The 13469-nt window shown below is 42.1% G+C and overlaps 1 protein-coding gene across 7 annotated transcripts in view; it reads left to right on the top strand.

Annotated features, from left to right (window-relative positions):
- The window catches only part of RNF8 (ring finger protein 8), a 36797-nt gene that overhangs the window by 16190 nt on the left and 7138 nt on the right, over positions 1-13469 (top strand). For 6 of the 7 annotated variants that reach the window (XR_008200119.1, XM_052648103.1, XM_052648102.1 and 3 more), the window contains exons 3-6: positions 4037-4777; positions 7116-7178; positions 9481-9570; positions 11349-11456. Coding sequence is in view for 6 of the 7 variants with exons in the window: in XM_052648103.1 (XP_052504063.1) it covers positions 4037-4777; positions 7116-7178; positions 9481-9570; positions 11349-11456 (1002 nt within the window). In the remaining variant the exon portion in view is untranslated. The remainder of the gene's footprint in view (positions 1-4036; positions 4778-7115; positions 7179-9480; positions 9571-11348; positions 11457-13469) is intronic. The other variant, XM_052648105.1, reaches the window with a different exon arrangement.

Here is a 13469-nt window from a genome sequence, read left to right as displayed (position 1 = left end):
GGTCAGTTTTCATTCTAATCCCAAAGAAGGGCAGTCCCAAAGAGTGTTCAAACTACTGCACGATTGCACTCATCTCACACGCCAGCGAAATAATACTCAAAATTCTTTAAGCCAAGCTTCAACAGTATGTGAACCGTGAACTTCCAGATGTTCAAGCTGGATTTAGAAAAGGCAGCGAAACCAGAGATCAAATTGCCAACATCCGTCCATTGGATCATCGAAAAAGCAATTTTTCGATGCAGGAGAGTTCCAGAAAACATCTGCTTTATTGACTAAGCTTAAAGCCTTTGACTGTGTCGATCACAACAAACTGTGGAAAATTCTGAAAGAGATGGGAATATCAGTCCACCTGACCTGCCTCCTGAGAAATCTATATGCCGGTCAAGAAGCAACAGTTTGAACCAGACGTGGAACAATAGGCTGGTTCCAAATTGGGAAAAGAGTACGTCAAGGCTGTATATTGTCACCCTGGTTATTTAACTTATATGCAGAGCACATGTGATGGTTGGATGGTATCACTAACTCAATGGACATGGGTTTGGGTGGACTCCCGGAGTTGGTAATGGATAGGGAGGCCTGGTGTGCTGCAGTTCATGGGGTTGCAAAGAGTCAGACACGACTGAGCGACTGAACTGAACTGAATGCCATTTATATAATATTCAAAACCAGGCAAAGCTAATGTGTGATGTTAAGCCAGGCTAGTAGTCACCTTATGGCAGGGAGCAAGGGACGTGGTTAGTGGCTAGGAGGAGGCATGGGGATGTTTCTGGGGTGCTGATAATGTGGGATTTTTTTTTTAAACCTTGTGGTAGTTACACTGAAATGTTCACTTTGTGATATTCATATAGTTGTACATTTATGATTTATACCCTTTTATGTTTGTAGCTATGTTCTAGTAAAGAATTTTTTTAAAATATTGACTGCTACACCTATTAGAAATGCTAAAATAATACATTACCAAGTGCTGATGAGCATGCAGAGTAACTGGAACTGTTAAACATTGCAAGTGAGGAAACAAAATAGTACCACCATTTTGAAAAACAGTTTGGCAGTTTCTTGCAGTTAAACAGTTAATCACTTAACCGGTGATTCTATTTCTAGGTATTTACCCCAAATTAATAGGGACTTATGTTCTCATAAAAACTTGTACCTAAATGTTTCTAGTGGCTTTATTCATAATCACCAAAAACTGGAGGAAACAACTAGGGAATGGAGAAACAAGCTGGTACTCCCGTACTCTGGAGTACTACTCAGCAATAAAAATACCAGACTACTGTAATGCAACCAAGTGGACACATCTCAGAATCATCATGCTAAGCAAAAGAAGCTGGACTCCAAAGGGTTCATACTGTGTATTATTCCATTTATACAACAGTTGGAAAAGGCAGACCTATGTAGAGACCAGATGAGTAGATAGATGCCTGGGAATGGGTGAAGAGTTGACTGCAAAGGTGCCTTGTGTCTTGATGTGATTCTACACGGTGTTTGCATCTAAACCTGGCTTTAAAAATCCTGATGCCTAGTACCCATCTCAGACCAATTAATTCAGTCTGAGGATGAGACTCAGGCACTGCTCTTTGTTCTAAACATTTCCAGGTGATTTCACTCTATAGGGTTAGGGCTGAGAACCATTTATGAGCTACATAAATCATCTAGGGAACTGCACAGAAACATTGGCTTTTGGCTTTGGGTTTCCACTGTTCTCAACAACTGATTAAAACGCTAGACAGAGATTGAGCATCAAGTGAAGTAATCAGCATTTAAGGGGCTGAGGATTATTCCACCCTTATTCCATTGATGACTCAGACATTGGGCAGGCTTTTCTTTGGTTATTACTTTGCTGCTGCTGACATTGTTCATACTGGTGATTACAAAAACCAGCATCAAGAAAGTGTTGACAGGAGTTTGATTTATTTAAACCATTGTATTTGAGATCATATCCTGGGCAGTACTTGATTGTTCCTATATAGCCGTGGTGTTTTCATCTTTTCTATAGTCGCTTTGTGAACGAACCCAATTTGGGCCTTTGGTCCAAATTATACCACTAGGTGTCACCAAGGAGTGATTAATGGGTAAACAGAGGGATCCAAGGATAAAATGTGATCGGAAAATTTTGAAAGCTTATTTTTCAGACCTAAAGGGCTTTGAAGGAGGCAGGTTAATGCAGAGGATCTAGTGGAGGGCTGCCAAAGGTCTTAAAGAGTTTGCCCCCGCTTTTTAGGGAATCCTTGCTTTCTCTCATCTTAGGCTACTCCTGTAACCTCTTGATTTATTAACCTTGGCTTTGCCTTTGAGTTTTTCTTAAATGTTGGCATTAGGTGGCCCCCTGTGTCATACTGCTTTCCCTGAGGCTGTTTCCTGTGTATGATTTTAAATTGACTCTTCTTCTGGTCTCCATTCCTCTCCTTTGTTGAATGAATATAACCTTTAGTCCCAGTCCAGATGTGAATTTCATCTCCGGCCTGTCCCTCAAAGTTAAGTCCTTAATATGGGTTAAAATGCCCACTTGTCTCTTTAAACTTTAAATCCTGCATTTGCTTCAAGTCTATTTTAGGACTTGTCATCCCCATTTAGCATCTCTTAGCTAGCTCAGCTCTACATGATATTCCTTTGCATTTATAGGCTGTTCTATGTGATCCCACATTTGCTTAAATATGCCCTTGTGTTTTTCTTTCCAGAGTCAGCTGCTAAAAGTTGTTTTCATATCTTCTGCTTTTGCACTCAGTATGTTTACCTTGCAAGATGCTGAACATAGGGTTGAAGTGCTTGTTGTTAAATCAGCTGAGCCAGAAAAAGTAGTGAGCCCTTGCATATACCCTTACATAATGCTTACCATGTGTCAGGTACTTTTTCTAAGTATATTACGTATGTTATCTCATTAAAGCCACACAAACACCATGAGGGAGACTGTTATTATCTTCCACTTGATAGATGTGGCAGCTGGGGCCTAGAGAAGTTAAGAAACTTGCCTGAGTCATGCAATCATTAAGTAATGGAGCCAGATTACAAACCCAGGCAGTCTGACTTCAGGGTCCCTGCTCTTAATCTCCACACTGTGATTTAAACCACAGAAGTAAATATTGATCATTGGTTATATGCGAGTCACTGTGCTAAGTGTTTTGCATGAATTATCTCAGTCGTTCCTCACAGGAGCAGTATGAGGTAGGAGCTGTACTATTTTACAGTCAAAACTGATATACAAAGAGTAAATTGCTGAAGGTCATGCAACTAAGAAGCCCAAGGTGGTTCATTTGAGCTATGAACCTAAGTTTGTATAAATCCAGAGCTCTGGCTCTTAACCTCTATGTTCTGTTACCCATAGAAAGTGAAAGTGTTAGTTGCTCAGTCATGTCCAACTCTTTGCGACCCCATGAACTGTAGCCTGCCAGGCTCCTCTGTCCATGGAATTCTCCAGGCAAGAATACTGGAGTAGATAACTATTCCCTTCTCCAGGGGATCTTCCTGACCCAGGGATTGAACCTGGGTCTCCTCCCTGGGGTTGTTGTTTGGGTCAGATCCCACCTTCAATTTGACCACAGTGCTAGGTGTTGGCACTTTCTTGGTTTATGAGTTCTAGGAAGTGTTTTTCAATTCACCAATGTGCTCTGGGGTCACACACATCCAGAGATAGTACCTGCATGACTTTCTTGGAACCTCATCATTAGAATGCTACTGCCTTTACTAATAGCAGTTTTCTAGTCTTGGCCCTTTGCCCCTAGTTTATGTCAGTAGAGCTATTTGATTTCAGTTTCTTTTAATGCTATTGCATTTAATTGAGTAAATTCATCCTCCAGTAATAAGGTGATTCCTGCCTATTATACAGGCAGTTCTTTGAAGACATGACGTCATATAGGTAATAAGCCAAAGCACTATTTGAAGAATCCTGTTTCTAAGAATGGTGGTTTATGAACCTTTCTATCCTATTTGTTCTCAAGGGGTTTCTTCCTAAAAAGACAGAAGGTTTTGCAGCAGCAGCAGAAAAATTAAGAGGAGGAAAATCATGAAGCTTATTTTGTCTTTTTTTCCCTTTCCCCAGAGTCTAAATGGTGTCTGGCTGAACAGAAAACGTCTAGAACCTTTAAAGGTCTATTCTGTCCATAAAGGAGATCACATCCAGCTTGGGGTACCTCTGGATAATAAGGAGAATGCAGAGTATGAATATGAAGTTACTGAAGAAGACTGGGAGAGGATTTATCCTTGTCTTTCCCCTAAAAGTGACCAGATGATGGAAAAAAATAAGGGCTTGAGAACTAAAAGGAAATTTAATTTGGATGAATTAGAGGGTTCTGGAGCTGAAGGCCCCTCAAATTTGAAATCCAAAATAACTAAATTGTCTTGTGAACCTGGTCAGCCAGTGAAGTCACATGGGAAGGGTAAAGTGGCCAGTCAACCTTCTGAATATTTGGATCCTAAGTTGACTTCTTTTGAGCCAAGTGGGAAGACCACAGGGGCTCATGTTAACCCAGGCCCTGCAAAAGTTATAGAGCTTCATCATAAGAAGAAGAAAGCCTCAAATCCTTCAGCATCTCAGAGCAACTTAGAGCTGTTTAAGGTAACCATGTCCAGGATCCTAATGCTGAGAACACAGATGCAGGAAAAACAGGTAGCTGTTCTGAATGTGAAAAAGCAGACCAAAACAGGGAGCTCAAAGAAGATTGTGAAAATGGAGCAGGAACTGCAGGATTTACAGTCCCAGTTGTGTGCGGAGCAGGCCCAACAGCAGGCCAGAGTGGAGCAGCTGGAGAAGACCATCCAGGAAGAGCAGCAGCATCTCCAGGTACCACGCAGGAGGGAAGGACAAGACGCCCCTTGGGGTGGGCAGGCCCCTTGTGAACCTGTGACCAGAGCTCTCTGTTTCTGGATCAGGGCCCATATGTTTAGTGCCAGGGACAAGAGGTGTAATGTGATCAGAAGGCTTTGAGGTCTGCATGATGATCAGATCAGGAGCCAGAGTTGGGTTGTCAACGTGGGGTAAGGGGACTGGCAGAACCAGCCAAGATGCATGAGGTTGTAAGAGCTGAGGCATCTCAGAGCTGAGGTGAATTTAGAGAGAGGCTGGATGAAGGTCAATATACCCCCCAGTAGTACACTCCAATTAAAGTGTTGGTTGTTTTCATGAGTAATCTTCCTCTGCCCTGAGGTCAAAGCCAAATTCCTGTACCCAAGGCAGGTAGAGGTCAGCTGGTTACTCTGCCCTTGATTTACCTGTTACTTGTTACCTTTGTAGCTAACCTAGGAAGTGGGAGGCTAGAAAGGCAAAAATGTTTATTTCTGTCCTGAGTAGCCAACATGGGAAGGGGCAGATATACCATCACTCAGTTGTTGGGTTGAGTGCTACCTTCCACAGGATGTCTACCTCTTCAGTAGATAAAATGACTGTCTTAGCTGTGTCAACGTGAGAGTAAATGTGTCTGCATCCCTGAGTCATTTGTTTAGATGATCAGCTCTTGCACAGAGCTTCTTGGCTAGGGCTGATCCTGGTTCTGCTGAAAATGTCAGTTCCCATCTGGCTAGAACCACATGATTTACTCCCACCCACTTCCTCAGGTAAGACTGAATGTCAAGAATTCCCCATTGTTGACTTAGAACTAAGAAGGGCCAATCAGGATTGACGTGAATAAGCTTTTATCTTTCCTTTACTTTACTCAGGGTAAGAAACAACCACTTGTGTTGGCTTATTTCTGAACAATTTATAGATTTCATCTAAGCCCAGCTATCCCCTTGAACTGATGCTCTTAGCAAAGGCCATGGATTAAGTGGGTCTTTCTCAGGGTATACATTGCTTGTTTATGTGTACTTTTTTGCTGCCCTTTTCCAGCCTGGACTGGTTCTTGAAATTAATAGAGGAAGGTTTATCTCTACATATTTAGTGTATGACACCTTCACCAGAGCAGAACTCTCTTTAAAGGCTAATATGTTCAATAACAAGAGTTACTGTTAATTAATATTTGTGGCTGCTCTGGGCATGCTTCAAGATGTAGCTAGCTGTCAAATCTTTTTCCATACTAAAAGGGTAAAGAAAGGCAAAAAGGACTCATTTAGGGAATTTCTCTAGGAATGAGAGGGTCATATATAAATTACTCGTAGTGAGGTGTATCTAGTCCTTTATTACTAGCTGCATTGTCCTCTGTACCAAGCCCTAGGAATTTATCCTACCCTTGCTGCTTGCTCAGAAGCTCATTAAACCCTTGTTATTTCACACAGATTTTTTGGGGGGCGGGGTGGAGTGGGTGCACTGCGTAGCTTGTGGGATCTTAGTTCCCTGACCAGGGATTGAACCCAGGTCTTCAGCAGTGAGAGCGCAGAGTCCTAACAATTGGACGGCCAGGGAATTCCTACACAGAATTTTTTTTGAGCGCCCAGGTTGCCTGGCACTATACTTGGGTCTGGGTGGTTATAAAGATGCTTAATGGTTTTTGTCATAAAGGAATAGATCTTGTTGAGACAAGATACACAGAAAATAATCACAGTAGTTTCAAAAGTCTGTAGATTTAGAGAACAATTTCCAGTTGGTGTATTAAGCGGGCAGGTAATTCTTAAGGAGGGAAGGACCCAGAGATTCTCGTGGAGGGTGCTGGATGTAGGGGAGTGATGATGTGGAAGACATCCACACTCGAGGGGCCCTGGAGGAAATGCAGCCAAGGCCGGCGGAGGAGGAACAGCTTATGGGCCAGAGGTGGGAAAGACGCGGAGTGAGAGACAGAGTGGCCATAACTGAGGAAAGAAACACGGCGGAGCTGTGAGTGCTAGCCCAGGAGATTGTATTTCAATTTAGATACTTGGTGATGCAGAAACTCTCAGTTTCCTTCCTTTTGAGAGTCATAGCATTAGCCAGTGAAGGGGACTTGGAGTATTAATCCAGAGCTGCTCCAGAGCCCCCTGAGTGGTGACTTGAAGGTGGCAGCCCTGAGATCTGCAGTGTTTGAGCAGTTTAACTCTGCTTAAGTCCCTTACTGCCAAACAGCTTAAAGTAAAATGGGAGATTTTCCACTCCCTCCCTGCCCCCTATTGTTTCCAGATGCCTCTGCTAGCAGGTCAGCTCTGCTTGTTACTGTATTTCGCCCCTTTCCCCCCTTTCTACAGGGAAGCCTTCCATTTTGTTTTTGGCTTTTCAGGGTTTGGAGAAAGAGGAAGGCGAAGAGGACCTGAAGCAGCAGCTGGCCCAGGCTCTGCAGGAGGTAACTTATGTTTGCTGTTGTCCTGAGATTATAGTGGGCGAGAGTTGGGGCAGCCAGGCTTCATGTGCCCACTGGCTGCCTCTGCACACCCCTCTGCAGCACCTCCAGGCTGTAGACAGAGCAGGTGGCAGCAGCTCACAGCATCAGGTCTGAGATTTGGAACCTCACAGACATGCCAGACCTCAGCGTGAAAGCTTACATCTTCATCTGAGCACGAGATGCTCTAGTGAAGATGAAACAGAGCCTGTAGCAATTAGGAGGCTCTCTGGGAGAATGGCTGCACACATTCAGAAAGGTGAGGGCAGCAGAGGGAAATTGCGAGCCGTGACTTAGCCACCAGGGCCTGCACCGCCTCCATTACCTCACTATTCCTGAGCTGAAGCCATTCTGAAACCATTCAAGAATGTTCCAATTACGCATCTTAGGTTAGGTTGAGAATTTGCAGTTTACCAGCCACTGAAACATCAATTTACTAAACAGGCAAGACTCACAGGAATGAAATTATCCTAAAAGATTGCCTGTTACTTGTTTAATGTAACTTTAGTACCTCGCTCTATTTTTTAATGAGTTCTTTGCATCTTAAAAACCTGCTTTGTCTTCTGTCAATTATGTGTGATGATTAGTAGTTTAAGTCAGGAGGTTAGCGTTCACATCTTCTTGAGAAAAATGAGCTGTTGGGTTAGAATTTGTTTCAAATTTGGTTCTTTTATTGCTTACCTATCTGTCAACCTTCTTACAGTGCTAACAGTCACATATTCCTGCATGCTTGGGAGAGTGCCCACTTTGATTTCCTTGGGTTCACAAACAGCCTTGGAAAGAATTAGGTGAAAAACTCAGTCTTTCTGGAATTTTATTTTCTAAGCTTGTGTATTTTCTAGGTTGGGAGGGTGGGCATGTTTCCCATTTAGAGAATTATTAAATTAATATTCAGATATCATTTTAAAATTGACTGGAAAAGAGGAAGGTTCTGCTCTTGAAAATCCTTGAGGGATCATTAAGAACCCTGCACCCCCAACGCCTTACACTCTTCTGAGACAGAACGACTTATGCTGTCGTTCAGCATAAGGCGCTTGGCCATCCCCCTTCATTAACCCAACGCGGGACACTGTCAGGCCATGGTTCTCTGACATGCCTGGGGGCTCACCACCCTCAAATGAAACACACTGGTTCTTTGTTTCACTTGATGGTCCTTCTGAAGCTGTTCTTTTTCATTTTCCAGACTTATAATTATAACAACTTGCCTTTACATAGAGATTTTAAAACTTCCCTGAGTGTTCTCATGTATGTCTTTGTTTTTTCTTACTAACCCCAATGTAGAAGGGGCATCTGTTTTCCCATTTTATAGATGAGAAAGTTAAGGCACAGTCATCTAATTAGTAGTCAAGGTGAATACTAAGGACTTCTGATATCACTGACTTTTTTTTTTTTTTGAGCCCATGCATTTTAAAATGCATGTGATATCTTTTCAGAATACTTAACCACCTTCTTTAAAAGGATCTGAAATGAAATTTAAAATATAATCTATACTTAACCATTATGTTTCATAGAAATGGAACTTCTTGATATTTGATGTAGGCAGTGAGTCATGGTAAATGAGCCATTAGCTCTTGGGCATGCCAGTTTCCAGAATACCAAGGCAGAGTTCAGGCAGTGTTGCCTTATCAGCACATAGTATGTGATTTATAGAGTAAATAGGTTAAAGGTTTTTTTTTTTTTTCATTTCAGTGAAAACAGTAGTCTAGTTTTCCTGAATCCTGTATATCCCTAATTATTTCTTAAAAGCTGCTTCTAGTGCTGGGTAGCCTTAGAGTTAGTTACTAGTTCTTCAGCATTGGTTCCCAGAGTCACTTGGGTAGCTTTTTAAAAAATGCATATCCCATATATATGTATAACGGATTCACTTTGCTGTATAGCAGAAGGTAACACAACTTTGTAAAACAACTATACCAATAAAAATTTTTTTTTTAAATGAACATCCCTGGGCCCCAAGCCAAACCCACAAAGTCAGACTCTCTGGAAGTTCTTCAGTTGCTTTGGATGACCATGAAGATTGTGTTATTTCCAGAGGTATTAATAGATTTGATGGCTTCCCTCCCTGTCTGCTCCTTTCCCTGAAAAAAAAAAAAAAAAAAGGCAGCATTTAACTGGTATGTCTTGGAGAAACAAAAACATTATTTTGAAATTGCCCAATCCATTAATCTCTTGAACCAAAGCTGCTGACAGAGGGAGGGACAGGCCTGGTGGCTAAAAGGAACAGTGTAGTGCCATGCATCTTGAGTGTGTATCTGCTGTGTTTCTGCAGTATCGGTCGCTGATGGAAGAGCTAAATCGCAGCAAGAAGAACTTTGAAGCAATCATTCAAGCCAAGGACAAAGAATTGGAGCAGACCAAGGTACTGGAAAGAAGAAGAAGGTTTAGAATTTGGTTGGTACATGCAGCTCAGCATTTTCAGCAGTGCAAGGATTGCTTTGGTGAATGAAGGGAGAGGCATGGCTATTCCCTGCCTCAAGGGAAGTAATCTGTAAAATTATTTAGGCCTGTAGAAGGGTCTGCCTGTAAGACAACATCTGTTCCCTTCCCTCATTCAGATGCGAAATGCTGGGAACGATACATTCTGCAGTCTAGTCCACTGTCTGTGGTAGATGTTCCTTCAGAGTGTCTCACTCACAGAGGCTAAGGGGTGGTGTGGTCAAAAGGAAAAGTGGTTCATCTTGATGCATTCGTGTAATTATTTCTCACATCAAATCAATGACACTCTTAAATTAGGGGTTGTAGACTCAAATGCCCCCTGGAGTCAGACTGATAATAGAAGTGAATAAAGTGGCCTGGGTGTAAGAACACAGTGGGGAGCTGTGAGGCGGAATTCCACCCTCACCCATACCCCAAGAGGCAGCTCTTCTCTGCAGCAGCCAGTTGCCAACCAGAAGTGCAGGCCCAGTGTTGTCAGATCTGAGTTTTCCACAGAAAATGGAAATCCAGATGTTTATGTGAAATATCCCAATTTTTAAGTAGTAGTAACAGGTTCAGTTTTTTGATACCATGAATGCCAAACTAAGTAAATAAGTCTGTAGGCTGGATGTAGTCCACAGGCCACCAGTTTGCTTCCTCTGATGGGAAATTAATGCCTGGGAATTAATGCCTGCTCAGCCCACCCTTCCTCAGGTACACATCTGGAGCAGATTACAGAAAGGAGAGGACTCTTTTACCACTTGGTTTGCTATCCTATCCTCTATTTAAATCACGTAGTACTTTATTCCCCAGCCTCTAAGACGCCACCACTTTTTTTAAACCCAGCAATTCAGAAGTTTTCAAGGAGCTTGACTCTAGTTATAAATGGGTCCATTCCCTCTTCACTGTCCTGATTAGTCTCACAATCTTTGCTTTGATAAGAAGAGAAAATAAAACATGAAAAATAACCTCTCAAATATACCCTCTTTTGGCTTTTCCTCTCCCCACTAGGGGCACTTAATATATGTTGACTTCAAGAGAGGACACTAGATCCTTCTTGAAAAGGGTGTCTACAAGCAGTCTGTCTCTTGGGGAAAGCACAGGGAAATTGCACGGCAGGAGTGGGAAGTAACAAGCATCACAGAGCGTGAGGCCTGAAGATACTTCAACAGGCCATCTCTCCAGCCTCCTACCTCCAGGCACCTTGGATATTATCCTTATTTTGTAGGAGAGACATCTGCAGAGAACACAGAGGACCTTATACACTAATTCAAGCTTCCTGCCTTTATGGACTGTTCCTCATTTCTTTCTTATCCAGTGAGCTCTTGGCTGCTTAGGATGATTTTGTATCCCCTCTGAACTGCAGTGTGCTATAGAATACCTAATGTCTCGTTCTGGCTTCGGATGGTCAGCGGGGTTGGTATGCTGACTTCAGTTTTTCTCATTTGGTTATTTTTGGGAAGGAGACCGAAACTGCAATACCAATACATACCCATGAAGTCGAGAAAGGAAAAGAAAGGACGACAGTGCCCTATATTAGAAAGCAGTTCTGAGAAGCAATAATCCTTGGGCCAAGAATTTCATTCTAGTGTTACTACGCCAGGGTGGATTTTTAATTTAGATTCTCTCTGAATCCTCCTGCGTACTATTAATCCTGCTCTGTCCTGTTTTGCATTCTTATTAGTTCTCCCGAATGACAGGTGGGGTTGTATGTCTTTGCAGGAAGAGAAGGAGAAGGTGCAAGCACAGAAGGAGGAAGTTCTTAGCCACATGAATGACGTGCTAGAGAACGAGCTCCAGTGTATTATTTGCTCAGAATACTTCGTTGAGGTAATGATGAGTAGTGGCTCACGCCTTCTCACTCTCCTACCCCTGAATGGAGCCTCAGCTACACAGACTGCTTCTGCTCTAGGGTAACATTCTGAAGAGATTTTTCCTCCAGGAACTTACTGTAGCTATTTGACTTCAAAGTGGCTGCTGGAGGTGGCCACTTCTCACTTGCCTCCACTGGCTTTTTTCTTACTTCATTTGTTCTTGAGTTCTTTTTTTGGCAGAATCAGTGTTTGGGGCTATAATAAAGCCTTTATCTTTTTGTTTTTGAGGGAAAAACACTTTGGTTTTGAAGAACCATCTAGGGGCTGCCCCACCCTCCCACAGGTCAGAATGTCATATGTTTCCTACATTTCTGACAACTATGTGCTGTTGGGTTTTGTGGGTTTTGTGGGTTTTTTTTTTTTGCCTAGTGTTGAGCTCCTTCAGGGTTTTTTTTTTTTTTTAACTCCTGGGATCCATTTGATTCTGCCAGAATCCAGAATTAAATGGCATTAGAAATTTGAAGTATCAGAATAAAGCTACTCAATAAAGCTAGTCTTTCTTTGCTCTGAATGGATACAGTGCTGAGAGGGGGCGTGCAGTGCAGCCTTTGAACAAGGGGGTAAATGTCATTGAGGTATGCTCACGGGATTCAGTGGCCAAATGGAACATTTTTCAGGGACTTGGAGGCTCCTTATGAAAATGAAACATCACGCCTAGGATTTCATTTGTTATCCTGTCTTCTTTTTGCATAGACTCTCTTATTTTCACAAATTCTACCATTTGTGTCCGGTTCATCTTACGCAACAAGTGTTAGACTAAAGTTGTTAAATGATAGTGCTTTTCAGACTCATTTAAAAAGAAAACGCATACACACACAGCTTCCTTTTTTTCTGGTGGCCTTTAGGGAGATTGGGTCTATTAGCCTCCTGAAAAATCTGTCCTGGATAGACCTGTTTCTTTCGCTTTGGATCTGCTTTGACTTCAGATCATAATTTCCCCCATAGTTTGTAGTCATTTGATTCCCTACTTTGGAGAAACTCAGTTAGTACTGTTTCGACATGACTTATGCACCGTAGTAGAAGACGACAAGGAAAGGGGTCGGAATAGGTGATGCGTTAGCCAACCTGGAGCATCTGCACAACGTGTAAGATACTAATAACTTGATCTTTGTTTGGTTTACAGCATGTGCTGACCTTTCCTGCTGGTCCTCTTTTAAAATCAGTGTTGGGTTAGAGATTTCGTTTTAGTCAGCAGGTTTTTAGTCCTGTTTACGAGAATTTTGTCTCATTCTTTATTTTTACTTTTTTTCTTTTTTTTGTATGTCTCATTCTTTACTGAGAATGTTTCCTAGTTGGCCTTCTGGCTTCCACTTGGCATTTGGAAAATAATACAAAGTTTGTGTTATTTCCCCCTGCTTTCCCAAAAGCAAGAAAGAAAACTTTTTAGCTCCAGAAACAGTTGTATCTTAGGAGATGTACAGAAACAAGAGTAACGAAGAGTATGGTTTATGTTTTGAAAAGTGATAAGGACCTTGGCAGAAAGCTGACCATTGGGGTTGCTCAGGAGCACCTCAGATACGGGCCCTTTTCTGCTTTCTCTCTTCTCATAGGCTTATTGATATTACTTAAGGCACTGTCAGCTGAACCCATTACATTTTTTCCTATTTTGTTTTTAGATTCTTTTTCCCTAGCCTAAGTGCTTTTACATATACTTTTTAAAGCTTCTTTTGAGTAGAGATAAGGGCCTCCTAACATTCTGTGTACTGAGTATTCACTGTGTGAATTAAAATCGAGGTTCTAATGCACCATTAGGACATACATCTGTTTTCCTGAGAGAATTAGTGATGCATGTGTATCAGACATGCACATGTTTTCTAGGCCTGCTTAAGTCCAGTGGCATTTATTTGCAGGATAGCTAAGCCACGTTGGCAGTGTGAATTGAGTTGGTGGAACAAAATAAGACAAATCAGCCTCCCTGGAGCCTGAGTTTATGAGCTTAACTTTGAGGGAGAAAACAAATAATCTAACA

Source organism: Budorcas taxicolor, chromosome 11, assembly GCF_023091745.1.
Source record: "Budorcas taxicolor isolate Tak-1 chromosome 11, Takin1.1, whole genome shotgun sequence".
NCBI classification, from domain to species: Eukaryota; Metazoa; Chordata; class Mammalia; order Artiodactyla; family Bovidae; genus Budorcas; species Budorcas taxicolor.
The sequence above is the reverse complement of the archived record's forward strand: the minus strand, read 5'-3'. Positions and strand labels throughout refer to the sequence as shown.